This window comes from Canis lupus, chromosome 38, assembly GCF_048164855.1.
Source record: "Canis lupus baileyi chromosome 38, mCanLup2.hap1, whole genome shotgun sequence".
NCBI lineage: Eukaryota > Metazoa > Chordata > Mammalia > Carnivora > Canidae > Canis > Canis lupus.
In genome coordinates this window covers 5,502,692-5,519,529 of record NC_132875.1, presented here as the reverse complement: position 1 = coordinate 5,519,529, position 16,838 = coordinate 5,502,692, and the positions used below count along the sequence as shown (strand labels likewise).

The following is a 16,838-nucleotide window of genomic DNA, read 5'->3' as shown; positions in this document are numbered from 1 at the left end:
CTGTGAGATGGGGGTGGCAGTTCCCACTTCAAAGGGTATGGTAAGGACCAGAGAAGTTACTAGGTGTGTGTCTGGCTGTGTAAAGATGTGTCCAGACCCCTGTTTGTCTCTTGGTAAAAATAAACAGGGTCCGATTCCCTTCTTTCTACTCTATCCTCCAATTACCTTCTCTCTACATGCTGAAGAGAAATCCATAGATGGGATCTATCTGGCATTCTGCTCTCCACTAAGAGAATTACCATATAAACACAAGATCTGGATGATATAAGCTTCTTCCCTGCCCACCCACCCCCCAGTTGGCTGGATTCTATGAGGCCACTGGGTGGGGAGTGCAGGGTCAGGCACAGGGCTAGCATCCCAGCCACCTGGCTGGCCTGCAGCTCCTCACCTGGTGGGGGCTCCACCGGGGGAGGGGCTTGATGTGAGGAGGCATTGTCAAGTGCACTCGCTCTCCACAGGGAAGCCACGATGCTGGGCTAATAATAATGTGCTTCATTACAGGGAATAAAAATACTCACAATATCTGATGTTTATTCAAGACATTTTTATCCCGGGGCCCTTTCTGCTCTGCCATAAACAGACAGTGGGGTCTTCTCACCCACTGCTGAGGTACAGCAAGGCAGCTGCTCAACAGCTGCTCAGGAACCCACAACAGAGCAGAGGCCCGTTCCAAGTCCACTTCAGATGGACAGGACATGATGATCCAGGTTTCTTCAGGACCTACACGACCCATATGCCATCCTCCTTGGATCCCGCAAGCTTGTGCCTTTGGAAGCCAGGCCAGGCTGCCTCTGTCCTGTCAGATGTGGCCCATAGGACAGGGATGGGAAGAGCTGGTGCTACAACTGCTAATTAAACAGGACCTGCAGAGGCTGGAAGTCTCTGGACGGGGGGACCCTCTGCTGCGGACGGTCAAAAAGGGAGTCACCCTCTGGCACTGCCACTCCACGTGCCCCTACAAGGCTGAGGATTTCGAAGGGACACTTCCCAGGTTCCAGGGCAAGAACATTTCTGGGAGCTGCAGACTAAAGACAGGCCCTCCTAGAACATCCTGCTCGAGCTTCCAGAGTTAAGCTTCCTTCCTGCACTCTGGTCAGCCCATCTTCTTCCCTTACTCCTTCAAACTGGATGTGGTGCCCACCTCAGCAAAGAACATAACTGGGATTTTGGGTTCCTCCTGGCCATGGACCGACCAACCCAGCCCGGTTCAGCTGTACACATTTAGCCCCATCCATGCCCCAGCAGCATTATTTACAAAAGCTAGAGAACCCTGCAAAGGGACAAGGAGCATCAGTTTTTTAAATACCCCGTGGAGTAAAATTCAGTGTTGTGACATCACGGTTTTGTCTATTAGAATAAGCCAGCTCTCAAATACCTTAGCTACCTCCATGATCTCCTGGAAAAGCATTTTTTTGACACCAGTAACTAAATAAAATAATTTCCTACCATTCTTTCTAATGAAAATCTCTAGAAGCTTTCTTTATTTAATAACCTCAGGGTGAAACAATGGATGGTTCAGGTAGGTGGTTTTGTTTTGTTTTTTTCAGGATAGGATTGAGGAGGGCCTGATACCTAATTAGCAGAAAGCTAATTGATCGTCTGGTTATTTATCACCACCATATTTAAAACAAAATAAAAATACCAGAGTCAACTATTAATAGCCAATTTGGCAACTTCATCCAAGGTACGACTAAAGTAGAGAGCGATATTTTTACTTTACTGAGGTTTCCTGATTTCATTTTATTTTTTATTGTTATTTTTAAAAGATTTTATTTTTTATTTATTTATTTATTTATTTATTTATTTATTTATTTATTTGATTTAAAGAGAGAGAAAGAGGGAGCATGAGCGGGGGCAGAGAGAGAGATTTTCAAGCAGACTCCCTGCTGAGCACAGAGCCCGGTGTGGAGCTTGATCTCAGGACCTGAGCCAAAATGAACAGTTGGATGCTTAAGTGACTGAGCCACCCAGGCATCCTTGAGGTTTCCGGATTTTAAAAAAGCTCCCATGAGGAATGATCACAGAAAAATGAAGACGATGCATCTCCCAGACATACTAGCTAGGAGCTTAATGGCATAACTTCCCTACCATCTACTATTTATTATAATTAACAATATAATTAGCACTAATAAATAATTAGGTGCCCAAAGTATGTTAAGTAGGATTCGGTTCTTACCCACAAAATGTCCACAAAACTAATGAAATTATTTTTTTAATATTTTTAAGAATAAGAAGTATAGATGACCACCCTTATAATTATGTAATTTTTCTGTACTGATGAGAGTTTTTCCTTAAGTTTCTGATTTCCAACCTCTTTATTATTTAAAACAGGTAGATATCTTTGAGAAGTTTTTGAAGGAGAATGTTATTATTCCTAGCTTCTCTTACCTACCAGTAATTAACCTAGTCCCTGGAAGTAACAAAGGACAGGCCAGCTTCTTCACTGCCTGCACAAGCCCACAATCCATATTGAGTGCAGTCAGGTGGTGTTCCAATAAGAGCCCTTGGACTAAGGGTCAGAAACTGGATTCCAGGGCCACCTCTGTCCCTCACTGGATATGTGACCATATAAGCCCTCTGATCTCTACTTCCTCACCTGTCAAAACAAGAGAGGCCAACAGTACCTGTCCTGGGTACCCAACCACAAAATTACCTTGAGGAACAAGTGCAATTGTGTCAGCAAAAGTAAGCAGTCAGTTCTTCTATGTTGTGGGCAACTTGAGCTAAGAATAAAGCCAGCTTTTAACACTTACCAGCCTAAAATCCATCCCAGTTATGGGTTTAGTTTGGTGGGGAGAGAAGATTCACTCCCTGAGCTCTTCTTGTCCCCCTGGTGTTTGGTGGGAGTTACCCTGGATGGCAGGTCTAGAGAAGTTGCTTTGCCAGAAACCAGGCTTAGTCTTGAAGGTAAAGTAGGAATAGCACTGAATGGGTGGAACTCAAGAGGCCAGGTAGGATTTGTCCCCTTCTGTCTCTTAACCTCCAAAGGTTAAGGTAGACTGTGAACTGTGACAGGATGGACCTGGAAACTTCAGGGATGGGCGAGCTCTGTGGGCTCAGCATCTCCTGAGATCTTGGGAAATATCTACATGAGCCAACACTGCGGCAAGAATATTTGCTCTTTACTAAGAAGGTGAAGGGCGATGACTCACAGGTTCTTCTTGCAAGATTGCTGCTATGCTCTTCCCCTCAAATCCTCCCTACGCCTATCCGATGGTTGAGTTTCACCACGCTTGGCTGCAAGCTTCGCAGCTATTCTTCCCCCCAACCCCTCAGAAAAAAGGAACTTGGTAGAAATCCATTTCGAAGGCAGATAGGAGTGCAATAATGAAACTTTCCTCACTTTAAATTTTAAAACGCCCATTTCTATTTTAAAATTTAAATTTTCTATTAAGTTTGCATTTGCTGTCGACCTAGTCAGTCAGAAGTGGACTAGAAAGGGTCTTCTGCCTTTTGCTTTTTCTCCCACGTGATTCTGCGACTCTTAAAAAAGAAAAGGAATCCAGAAAGCTAGGAATTCCATGAAAGTAAGTTAAGTGTCAAACTTCAGCATAATGCCGCATCCAAAAAGGTGACAACAAATGTACCTGTCACCTGCTGATGGAGGAAAGGTGCATATAAGGGACTCCTGTTAAAATAGTATTGCTCATACGGACCCCAGGAAGCAGAACTGATACATAGAGCCCCATATGCGTGTGTGCGCACATATGTGCATGCGTGTGTGCGTGCGCGTGTTTGTGTGTGTGGCGCAGGGAGCGTTTCTTGGAGAGAGGAACTCTATTATAATTAGAATACGTTACATTTACATACTGCTTTGTAATTTAAAGCCTTTCCCATGGTTTCTTTATATGGTTTTCATGGTCTTGTGATATCCTCGACTCTAAATCTACAGCTCTTTGCCCTACACTGCCAGCTTTTGGTTAGACTATGTGGTCCACTGGGTCCCATCAGTGGAGCGTCAGGACTGGAATCCAACTTTGATGACTATAGGGGTCCCCTGAGACCCTCTACTCTTCTTTTTGGAGGGAGGTGAGCACCACATCCTGTATTATATAAAAATGAACACGTTTGACTCTCACTTGAGCTGAGTCTGGGTAGAGAAAGGGACTTGAAGGTCAAGTTTTAGTATCCTTTCCTGTAGGATTCCATGAACAATTGGAAGGTGAGGAATCATCCCCAAATAAGGAGCAGAAGAGGGCCAGAGGAGTCCACCAACTGCCCCATGGGTCAGGTGGTGACTCTGCTAATGACCTCTCTTATCCCATGAAACCCAGGCTGCCGACCGTGGGCAAATGTCCTCCTGGAGCCCAGCTCAAACATTTCTTATATTGACTATTCGTGTTTCCTGAAATCATCACTTACAACTTAAGTTTTTTAGGTGCCTTTGTGGTCAGAGCACCTAGGTTTTTAATATTGGAGACTGAGGACTCTTGGCCTCCCGTCCGGCCAGGGACTTGGTGCAGAAATGCAGAGGCTTGGCCCTTGGGGCTCTGCAAGCCCCCGGGGCCCATGGCTCTTCACCCTCCTTTCTAAAGGGCCAGGGTGCCCGACGACGCCCCCATGGCCGCGGTTACCTGCTCGTACTTCTCCAGCTCCGTGTGGTAGATCTGTCTGATTTGGGACAGCTTGGCTCTGTAGTCTGAATGCTCCACCGAGTTGTCGGAGCCCGCCCCTCCCGAAGCTGCCGCTGCCGCCGCTGCTGCCGCCGAGCCTCCGCCCTTCTCAGGGCCCGCCACCCCCTCGGCCAGCAGCATGTTGTCCAGTCGCATCAGCTGGGGGTCTGTTGGTTCCTCCTCCTGGGCTCCCCGGATACTCAAGACTGCAGGGGGACACAGCAGAGGGGAGGGTTAATGGTAACCCATAGGTAAGCAAATGAAGAAAACAGAAAGCAATGGCATGCCACTGGCGCAGCAAGTCACCCAAGTACTTGCAACATGGCACACGTAGGATGGGCGAAGGGTCGGGCAAGGGGGATGACGAAGGGGAGAGAACCCAAGGAGAGGTTTGCTTTGTTCCAGAAACTACTGATGATGCTCCACTTATGAGAGCTACACAGAACAGTCCAATTCAGGGAGGCAGAAAGTAGAAGAGTGTGGGGGCTGGGAGTCCGTGTTTCCTAGGGACAGAGTTTCACGTAGGAGAGAGGGATGGTGGTGACGGCTGCACCAAAGTGAGCGCGCTTAATGTTGCTGAACTGTACCCTGGACACTGAAAAATGGTTAAGATGATAACCTTGTTATGTATACGTTACGTAAGAAATTTCAAAAGTACAAAAAATTAATTATAGCAGGATATAATTTTCACTTTCATCTCCAAACTGCCAAATTTTTAAATCAAGGAAAGACATTTCCTTCTTTTCTAATTTTAGAGTTCTGTGAGTTTGTGGTTTTACCCTCATATTGCCTTTGTTATATTTGATTGGCCTGAATTTTCATTTCCAAAAATAACCTAAGCCACGTAAATCTAGTCATTTTGGACTGAAATCTTAAGACCTTTCCTCTAGGCCAGCAGGGAGAGTATGGAAGTTTCAAACAGCAAGAAGATAACATCACATGCCAATTAGTATTGAATAAAAAATAAAATAAAATAACAAAATAAAACAGCAGGAAAACAAATTGGCCAGTGAGTAGGGATGTTTCTCTCTGGACGCTGAGATCTCTTCATTCCAGGTATAGACAGTCCTGTTGGAAACCAGGGTGAGGCCCACTTAACAAGCTGTTTTGGGTATTCTTCAGAGAACCCAAGTAGGATGGAGGAGACTCCAATGAATGAAATGGCTGCTTTTTATTAAAACACCCTGGCCATTTGGGTGGGGAGGTGGGGGTCGGGACCGAAAGAGATCAAGTGTTTTAGTAAATCAGCAGAAGAGCTAGGCAGTCTCTTTTTACTACCATCATACAACTTGCCATAAAATAAATCACTCATCTAAACCTAGTTTATCTGTCAGCATCCAAATCTTTGTCAAGAGAGAACATGAAAAGAATTTCCAATAAAAAAAAAATGAATAAAGTTTGGGGTAAGGAAGGAAAGGAGGGAAGAGAGTCAAGGCAGAGGAGAATGAGCCATGTCCGTCTGTTTTCGGGATGGGGATGGCAGGCACCATGTGGCTTGATGGACACAAGCTGATTCCAGGTGGGGTGCATCTGGGGAGCCCCCAGGAGGTGGGCCCAGTTGTCTCCTGAGCCCTAGCAAGACAGTCCCACGGGGTCATGACCGGGAAGGCGGATATGAGGTCAATATGAAGGACGTATAGATGTTCAGGGTGTCCCATCACATGTAACGCCAGCATAACCACATGCTCCTGGCTTCCATCAGGCGAGACAAGGACCAACCGTGAGCATGGTTCAGAAGGAAATCCCAATTCCTACACTCAGTGGGACCCTGCAGCATGGCTTCCATGAAACCCGAGACAGTCAAGTGGCATGCTGAGCCAGGTGGCCCAGCAGTGGCGGTTAGGAGCAGAGGATGAAGGCTCGGGGTAGAAAAGCAGTGAAGTAAGGGAGGGCGGAGGGGAGGAAAGATGTAGGGAAGACGGCTAGCTGGGGAGGAAAGAAGGAAGTCCGCACCTGTAGGCAAACCCCAAACACCTCTGGACTCAGGCTCTTCTCCTTCTACACCTGAGTCCTCAATTTCCTGCTGCACTAAAATAAAATTGCCGTATCAGTGATGGCATTATTGAGGGTTGTTTTTTGGGCTTCTTTCCAGGGAAATCCTCCTTTTGTAGGCCCAGGAGATGAACTGAGAAACTGCCCCTTTGACTGGTTTTTGAATAACATCCAGTCATGTTATTCTGTGCCTTGAATTCATTCACCCAAACCTTCAAAGTCCTATGAAGAACACATCGCCACTAACAGGTTTCCTCAAGAAAATAATTCAATGCTGTACCCATTTCCTGAGTTAGAGACCTTTCCATTCCCTAAAGGGGCTAGATAAGAAAGGGGACCCACCCGAGCAGCCCAGAAGCTCCCCTTTCCTCACCCCTATGGGTGAGGGCATTCGTGTGTGGTGTCTACGGGTGATTCTCTCCTGAATTTGATTCAGCGAATTTTAATTTGCTTTATCAACAAAAACATTTTGGGTCACTTAAAAGATTCACCTCTGAGCTATTCTTAATAAACAAATGTAATTGTTGCACTTTTACAATTTGTTGGTCATTAAATAAATTGCAAAATTCTACTCTTGATTAATCCACTCTACTGCATCTGGTGTTGCGGACCTCCAGAAGAGGCCACAGACTCTAGACAGCAGCCCCCTGAGGCTGACAGGAAACCACCCCCTCCCCAGATGCCCAGCCAGTGGTAATGCCTCCAACTGGGTCTTCCTGGCTGTTCCAGAGCCAATTCCTCATGCACATGAAAGATCTCATAAGAATTTCTGGTCTCAGTGAAGGTAGCAAAGAGAAATGGAGCAACATCACCCTAATGGTCAGGACTTGCCCCACTAGATCCAGTCTACAACCTGTCCACCCGAGATGATGACAAGGACCCTTGGACAGCACATGTGCCTACGACTGCCTTGTTCACCCCATCAGCTTATTCCTCCAACAAAGTTCAGTTTGTTAGGAGAGAAGCAGGAGAAGCAGATAGGCATCCACAGACCAGAGTGCTGGGCCCAGTCCCTCCAGGTACTAGGAAGGTAGCCATGGGCGTGTTACTAGCACCCGTACTTACTTCTGAGAGTATTTTCCCCTTCCAGACCCACACAGTTGCATGGACACCTTTGCTCCACCTTTTCTTTGAAACAATCAGTGGGATACACAGACTATCCACACATCTACCTAATTAACATTTTGTTGGGCTTGAAATCTAACTGCTTTTAAATGAAATAAGAAAGAAAATGGCTAAGACCAGCAAAGGATGCTGAAGGGTTACACTGCGAGCCCCTCACCACCAGGGAAACTTCATGGCAGTCACACAGTGCAAAGTGCTCACCTATACGGACTCTTTTTTTTTTGTCCCTGCTCAGGTATAAAGGATACATTTAGTTAAGAGGAAAAGAAAAAAAAACAAAAAACAAAAACAGGGCAAGTGTTAGCACTTCGTTTTGCTTTTATACCATTTTATGAATCCTGTAAACAAACACTCTTTAAAAAGAAATTTGGATTTAATAAGATTTAATAAAACTGGTTTCCAAATGTGGCCAATAAGACATCGTTATAGAATACGATGCTTCTTAACATAGGTGTCGCCTGCATTTATACTTAGGGTTCAGGACACATAAATAGGTCCCAAACCAGAGATCCAGTGAAAATGAAAGAATGTAAAGATGGGGGTTGGGGGTGGAGGAGGAGCAGTCCTCTCCAAATTACACTCTTTAAATTATACTGAAATTTAAAAAAAAAATTAAGAATAGAAATAAATTATACTGAAATCATTATGGGAATTAAAAAATTCAGAGTATGTGTTGGAATCCCCTGCTATATATATATCCCTCATGTGTATATATAGTGTGTGTATATATAGTGTGTGTATATACATATATAATGTGTGTATATATAATGAATATATAACGTGTATATATGGATGCATAATGTGTATATGTAGTGTGTATATAGAATGCACGTGTGTGTGTGTATATACACATCTGTTATGTGCTTCTATATACCAACAACATAAACAAGAGAACATCTTCATCTTGTACTTCGCATAGAAGATTCCGGTTCCGATGCTCTGGGGCTGTGTCTGTGCACTGAGCGGACGCATGGACGGGCCAATAAACTGCCTGCACTTTATTTCTGCCCAGGAGAAGAATCCGTGTGAACCATTATAAAAAAATGGGTGTTGGGATTCACGGATACGGAAAACGCTCGGCTGTTCGGTTAAAAAAAAAAAAATCCCTCCAACATTAAATAAATAAATGAAACGGGTGATATGTCTAAGCAGAACTGATGCCACCTATTTATTGCTCGAAGCCAGCACTCTGGTGTGTAGGAGACAAAATGATTATTTAAAAGCTCCTTTTTATCTCTGTGGCACCATGCAAGACTCAAATGAACCTTTCGCCAGGACACCAGAGATGTTAACACTCATCCTCCAAGATCCAATTTCAACCAGCGGAGCTGTTACCTAATCCAGCAACCATCACATATGATCAGTTTTCTGCTTCCCTGACGGGCGCCCTGCGCTCTCTGCTCCCCCCCCCCACCTCCCCGTGTTCCCCAGTCCAGCAGCCTTCACCGAACCAGCTTTTAAAGGGCCAAGGCCCCCCGCTTATGCCCGGGCATACGGGGCTCTAGCAGTCAGGAGTCAGGTGTGCACCTGTCCGCTACCTGAAAACGTAATCATCATCTGCACTGGGCTCGCCAGCCCGGGGCGGGGGGGGAGGTCACCCAACCGGGGAGGTAACCCTTTGGGTAGGGACTGTCAAAGAAGGAGACCACCCCTCCCGAATCTAACCCCTCATACTCGAGGCCAGTCAAGGCAGGTGTGTGATTTGTGTAGAAACTGTCAGGAGCCCTCGGACAAGCTCTGATGTCACATCTACGGCGCTGCCTCGGGCGGCCCGGGAAGGGGGGGGGCATCCTTCGGTAAAACTCCCAAGACAGGCGTGGAGATTGTCACAGCCGCGCCGGAGCTGCTCTCCCAACTGGCCTGCCGCTGTCCTTTCTTCCTTTATTTTTATTTCGGAGAAGGAGAAAAACAAGGCAAACCCAAAGGCATGTTCAAGATCCCGGGCAGGAGGGCCGGAGCTGGTTGTTTTGTCCTTCCCCGAAGGCCGGGAGCGCGGGCAGCGCGGCCGAGGCCCACTAGAGGGCACCCTGTCTTCACCGAGGACGGGATGTGCAGGGAGGGTCCCCCGCCCCAGCTTGGCCCCTGCTTCCATCCAAGGTCCACAGTGGGGCAGGTGGGGGGAGGAGGGCAGATCTACAGGCAGGGTCGTTCCGACTGGGACGGGCATCCAGGGACCCAAGGATGGGCTGGGGGACAGAAGGATGCACGGAGATAGAGACATGGTCAGTGGGGATGGGGGGGATGGAGACTAAAGATAGAGACAGGTGGTTTGAGAAAGAGCGCGAGGTGGTCTCTGCAGGGTGGACGCCCTCACACTGGCCACGGCCTTTCTCTGCTGGGCTGGAAGGCCTGAGACTGAACCCCCACACGGAGCGATCCACGGTCTGTGGGCTACTCTCCACGACACGCAGGGCCGGGAGGACAGTCACCCCCCACCCCCCCGACAGCTATGCCATCTCCGGCTGGTGAAAACGCTGGAGAGAAGTGAGGGACAGAAATAGGCTGTGCTTGCATTTTTAGAAATACAGGTGATTGCTTGCCTTGTCGAGGTATCACGGGGACACCTTCCGCTAGTTCATAAAGTGCCTGCGTGCACGGACTTGTGTCACTTTACAAAATGTGAGGCCCAAACTGCACCGCAGACGATTCAAGATGACCAAGGTGGTCACAACAAAGTAACATCCCCCACATCAAAGCCAAGGGGACACAGCCGAGAGGAGAATCGGGGTCTCAGACACCGTCTCCTCGACTGCAGCGTTAGGATTCTTTTTTTTTTTTAAGATTTTTAATTTATTTATTCATGAGAGACAGAGAGAGAGAGAGAGAGAGAGGAGAGAGAGAGAGGCAGAGACACAGGCAGAGGGAGAAGCAGGCTCCCTGCAGGGAGCCCGACGCGGGACTCGATCCCGGGTCTCCAGGATCAGGCCCTGGGCCGAAGGTGGCACTGAGCTGCTGAGCTACCCAGGGATCCCCTGAGCCACCCGGGATCCCCAGCATTAGGCTTCTGACTCTTCCACGAAGGGTCACTAGGTGGATGTGACATCAACCTGGGGTGTGCGTGTGTACGCGTACACACACACACACACACACACACACAATGTCTTTCGATGCACAAATGCTGAGAAGGAGACAAGAGATGAGGCAGGGAAGGAAGGAAGGTCTACTATTCACGGACTCCTTAATTTCTTTCAATTCTTCCAAATCTGATCCTGTTCAATGACCTCGCTCTGCCAAGGGCCCCCTGACGGTCAGGGCCGCCGTGCCATGTGACCGAGCGCCCTCTTCCCTCTCGGCCAGAGAAATCCTCTTACCACAGTCCTATCCTATTTCAAATCTCAGCTCAGCACTCTCCTCCGTGGAGCCTAAGCTAATAATAGCCCAAAATGAACTCCCTCACCTCGAAGCCACCAGAGCATGTGCTGTCTACCCCACGGCCACAGGGCATCTTGGAACACCTCGGGTCACACCTGCCAGCTTGCCAGCAAGGCCGTGAGCTCCTGAAAGGCAGTGAGGACCCGTCCTGCATCTGTGCATCCCCCAGATGGCCTCCCCGAGCCTCTGGCACTAAGCACTTACTCAAGCATTTCTTAATATGTAAAAAGAGGGAAAGATTGGCGGGGGCGGGGGGTGGAGTGACCCTGGACCCACTGCCTCATCACGCCCTTAGGGAGGCAGTGGGCTCCCGTGTGGCCCTTCCCCTACATGCCAGTGACGGGCTGGGCCATGGCCAGCATGCTATGGGGTAGGAGCACGCTGCCACTCCGCCAGCTTGCATACCCACCTCAAAAAACTGCCCTTGGGAATCTGATGATTCCAAACAGGCAAATCCATGTTACGGTTTAAGCCAGAGCCTCCAAGACCCCCAGCCTCGGGGGTTCCCCCAGAAACCCAACCTTACCCATGAAGGCTCTGGGTGCTTTGGAGAGAGCCTGGCAGGTGACCGGTACCTGGAAGGAATTCCTGGAAGGCCCGACAGCAGCCCCAGTGAAGGGGCCACACGCAGGATGCTGAGCACCAACGAGCCCTCCGAGGAATGCTCAGTCGCTCACGTTACTGACCAAGCACCTGTAAGGTGCCAGGAACCAGGTGGGGGCTGGGATTTCCAAGAGGACCCAGCCACGGGCTCTGGCCACATGAAGCCCACGGGTTATCCTCCTCTGGTCCCTTCTCTGAGGCCGGCGGTGGACACAGGAAGTGGCCCGAATAGGTGGCTGGCGACCAAAAAATTCTCAACCCACACACCCGTTCCCCTTGCTCCACGTTTTTTGTTTCCCACAAGCCCAATCACACCCAAAACCGGACACTCCTCAGCTCGAGCTGAGAACCAACTAGGACGTAACTGGATTCTTCTACCCCAAAGGGGGGACCAGGATCTCGCATGAGTGGCTGGGGGCTCGGGCTGGTGCATCCTGACCTCTCCACTCTGAATGCTTAGCCCCCCCCCCCCCCCGTTTGTTTCATGAAAGAGCTTATTTTTGTGTGTTGTTAAGAGTTTGTCCATCACACAAATGGAAATGATTATCAATTCAGTGCCCTGGATTTTCCAGACCAGCACCCTAAGAAGGCAGCGCTTGTGGTTAAGCACGGGGGGGAGCCAGCTGAGACCCTCCAGGCCCGCTGGGGCTCCCGCTGCTGCTCTTGGCCTGGGGCAGGCTTGGCAGGTGAGAAGCCCAAGCTCCTGAAATCCTCAGGTGCTGGAAACCACGCGGGGACTCTGCGGCGTCTGTGTCTCGGCCTTCCAGAAGCTCAGGGGTGCGAAGGCGGGGCCCCAGGTCTGGGGTCTCTTGAAGAGCTCCACGGGCTTAGCTACAAAAATAAGAGGTCCTGGGGGCCTCTCACCTTTCCTTCTGGGTTATTAGGCAGGTGGGCCAAGCCAGGGGACCCGAGGGCAACAGCCAATCAGCAGCACCATCTTGGGATTCCTCAAGTAGCTCAACCCACAAACACTGAGCATCTCCTACGGTGCCGGGCACGGTGCTGGGCCTCAAAAGAAAATGTAATGTGCTCACTTTGTCTACATTTAGCCAACAGCCACCAAATGCGCAGGGCTTCGTGTGAGGTTTTGGGGTGGGGGCGAAAATGAAATTATATGATGCTCTTGAGATGATTTTCGAGTTTGTTTGTTTTTTGGTTTATGTTTTCGGGCTTTCTTTAGAGAAACACATCACACTTTTCTTGTCATCATCTCTTTCTGGGCGAGGCTTCGGCAGCTCTGGTCACATGCATTCTCTACTTCTCAGGCGATGCTCGGGCACAGATCCCATTCACACGTCCCCTGCTTGGCACACTGAGCCTCCCTGGGCCAGCTGGCAGAGAGAGGAGGCTCATGTGCCGGGCAGCAGGCTCCTGCCTTTCTGGAAGGGTGCCGGCTGCCGGGGCGAGGGGCTTTGGGCCTTAATAGCTCAAGCTCGGTCTGCCGCCCGGGGAACCCCTTTGCCCAGAGAGATGCTGCAGAAGCCAGCAGGAGGCCGGGACTCCAGGCTGGCTCGGGCCTCAGGCCGCCTGCTGAGCGGTGTGAGGAAGCGGGTGAGCTCACAGGACTGCAGAGTGTGCGAGGCCCACGCGGCATGTGGTGTCCCACCACGCGAGGCATGGTTTCCTCCGAAGCTGTATGAAAAACATGAAGCCACTGGTTCGTGGCCTGAGGTGCGTTCCCAGGAGATGCAAGCTTCTCTCTACAGCGGTAGTTTCTAAAAGAGGTGACTGCCGAGAAAGTGAGAGAAGTTTCTCAATATTCTCTTGCCTGAAGATGAGAATGTCCTGTAACTTGGAGTCTCCAACACATTTTCTGCTCCGTCCCAGCGCTAATACACACTAGGTTTCCTTTCTCATCATATTTTATTTTATTTTATTTTATTTTATTTTATTTTATTTTATTTTATTTTTTTCAAGATTGTATTTATTCATGAGAGACAGAGAGAGAGAGAGGCAGAGGGGATCCTAAGACCCTGGGATCATGACCACTGAGCCACCCAGACACCCTCCCATCATCATCCTGGGCCCCAGGATGTGCGGTATGGGCCCAGGGCCCCGTCCCGGTAGCGCCAGAGCATGCACAGAGGAAGAATGCTGGTACAAAGCGACGTACAAGACTCCCTACCCTGTGACCTGACGTCCCCTAAGCTCACCATCCCTATCACCCAATGGTCAGTAATAATATCAACCACACTGCAATCCTTATTAAAGATGAACTAAGGTCATTTTTATAAAGGCAGATGTCTTGGAGACTGGTAGGTTTTCCACTGCTGGTTAAAGCTAAATCAATCCCACTGGAAAAAAAAAAAAAACGGTCCCTTTGGGAAGAATAAGAAAGCAAGACAGATTTAGAAGTCAAGAGTCTGGTTTCTGTAGCTCAGGAATCAGCAGACAGAAGGAACCAGAAGTCCCTGAGCGCCCGGATTCACATGCGGACGCACATTCCAGCTCACTGTCCCGGGTGTGTGGACAGGCTCGTGCTCACACCATCATGGGCCGAGCCACCGATCCTCAGCCAACACAGTAGATTTCAAACATCTTTCTTTTGTGTCCTCGTGCTCCTTCCTCTTCACATTCCTTTCTTGCTGTTCTTCTCCCAAGCTGGGTAGGGATCGCGCTTCCTCTAAAGCCTGAAGTGTCCCCTCTCTGCAGAGCCCCTGACCTCATTCTTCCTGAGTTGGGGAGCATGGAGTCTCCCCGACCTGGCAGGGCCTGCTAGGGAAGGCTGGGTCCTTCTAGAGGCAGAAACACCCTTCTGGGAACCACTTAGCTCGAATGCGGCCTCAACCTGTGTCCAACAAGCTAGCCTGGAAGTCATCTGAAGATGGCAGCTTCCCATTTCCATTAAAAAAAAAAAAAAAAGAGAGAGAGAACCAGAGAGAGCGTGAGACTCTATTCATAATTAAAGTTTGAGCAAGTTGTGTTTCGGTTTCGACTTTTTGGGTGGGATTCCAACTTCACAATCCTTCTCTGCTGGGGCATCAAGAAACCCCACACTCAAATGTTAAAATACTAGATGTCACCACATTTCCTACTACGTGTGGTCTTACCATCTTGACATCATTCACTCTCAGGACCACAGATGCTCTTCTGGTGCCTGGTGACGAGTGGGATTTTCTCACCTGTATTTACAAACTCAATCATGACAGAACTAGTTGTTTGTTTGTTTGTTTGTTTTTTCTCCAGGCTTCCAAACAACTTTATCAGACTTTAGTTTGAAATAAAGAACATTCTGTTCTCACCCAGGTTTTGAGAGCCACGGAATAATTCCAAGGCAGGGTCCTGAATGTAACGTGCTACTGACCTTAAGGAGTCTTTACACAAGACAGTGATAATTTAGTCTCCACCTGCTCCACGATTATTTCCAACTCCACCAGTCAGGAAGACTAATAGTAATAACAGTACTGCCCTGCTGGAGTCGGCTCACACCGCTGCCAGATGACCGCCATCGACAGAGGTGAGCACCCCAGGGACAAACGGACCATGACATCACGACTGGCAAAGAGCAGGTTCCAGCAGGTGGACACAGGGTCTGGAATCAAGAAGTGAGGTACAACAGGGGCATCCGAGTAGCTCAGGTGGTTGGGGATCCGACTCTTGATTTCAACTCAAGTCATGACTTCATGAGTCACTGAGCCCTCATCGGGCTCCATGCTCCGTGGAGAGTCTGGTTGGGATTCTCTCTACCTCTCTGCCCCTCTCCCTGCTTGCTCTCTCTTGCTCTCTCTCTCTCTCTCTCAGTAAAGTAAATAAATAATTTTTTAAAAAGAGGGGTATCTGGGAAGCTCAGCTGCTTAAGCATCCAACACTTGGTTGAGGCTCAGGTCATGATCTCAGGGTCATGAGATCAAGCCCCACGTCAGGCTCTATTCTCAGGGCAGAGTCTGCTTGAGACTGTCTCTGCCTCCCTCTGCCTCTCCCCTGGCTCATTGCCCTCACCTGCGTGCTTGCTCTCTCTCTCAATAAATAAATAAATAAAAATAAATAAATAAATAAATAAATAAATAAATAAATAAATAAAATCTTTTAAAGGTAAAAAGAAAGAAACGAGGTACAACATGCTAGTTCACTCCATCCCTTTGGCCTCTTGGACTCAGTCCTTCTGATCCTCTCTCCATTAGAAACAGGATTCCTTTCATTCTATAAAGAGGACGGGAGGCTGAAGCGTGAGAGAGTAAAAGGCCTCGAACAAGACAAGAGAAAGGGGCTCCCTGAAGCTCTCGGACTATGTTACCTCTGCAACTACCACTGATAATGAGATGGTTTCACATACATGTGTATGCTGACTATACGAATACTCTGTCAATACATGAGATATGATGGAGCACGGACCATCCTCTACATGGGATGTGGGAGAGGCGGTCCCTGGGGAAGGGCCTGGCAAAGAGCATTGGCACAATGATGAAGGGATGGGTTACTTTTCCAGTTTCTTCCAATATATTTAACATTGGCTTTCAGGGGAATCTATTGCCACTGAGAGGAGAGACACCTTCCAGCGTCCCTTGCAGCTAGATGTGGTCATGGCTTGGGTGACAAAATTCTAGTGATAGAATTGCGATAATGAGGTAGGCTATAAAACTTCAAAAAAGAAGGAATGTCTTTCTCATCCCTCTCTTTGTCTGCTATGTTGGCTAGAATATGAAATGCAATGACTGGAGCTCTAGCAGCCACTTTGGGCCATGAATTGGCTGGGGAATGGAAGCCACACTAGGAAGAAAAACCAGATAGAAGTTATCATACTCTAGAGGCCAGCCTGGATGATCACCTTCGGACTCTATGAAAACAAAGAGAAATAAATTTGTATTTTGTTTAGGTTACTTATTTGGGGGTTTTGGAGGTTTTTGTTTGTTTTTGGCAGCCTAGCCAATCCAACCTATTAAAAAGGAGGAGGAACAACTCCACAAGGCAGAGTGATTCCATGTTGGTTAGCATGTTAGAGATGTAATTACAAAGGGGCAGATTCAAGAACTAGAAGCAAGTCAAAGAGCCTGAGTAGCTACTGGGGAGAATTTCTTCCTGCTAAAGGAGAAGGTTTAGCACAGATAGCAAGAGAGCTGATCATTTGAGGGGGCTCTCCGAGAACTGCTCTGGCAAATGAGCAGAGGTGGGACTTCTCCAGGGAGTCCGGGGCAA

The 16,838-nt window shown here is 48.4% G+C and overlaps 1 protein-coding gene across 8 annotated transcripts in view; it reads right to left on the bottom strand.

Moving 5' to 3' along the window:
* The window catches only part of PBX1 (PBX homeobox 1), a 325,769-nt gene that overhangs the window by 87,180 nt on the left and 221,751 nt on the right, over positions 1–16,838 (bottom strand). For all 8 annotated transcript variants that reach the window (XM_072814604.1, XM_072814610.1, XM_072814602.1 and 5 more), the window contains one exon: positions 4,575–4,819. In XM_072814604.1, the coding sequence (XP_072670705.1) occupies positions 4,575–4,819 (245 nt within the window). The remainder of the gene's footprint in view (positions 1–4,574; positions 4,820–16,838) is intronic.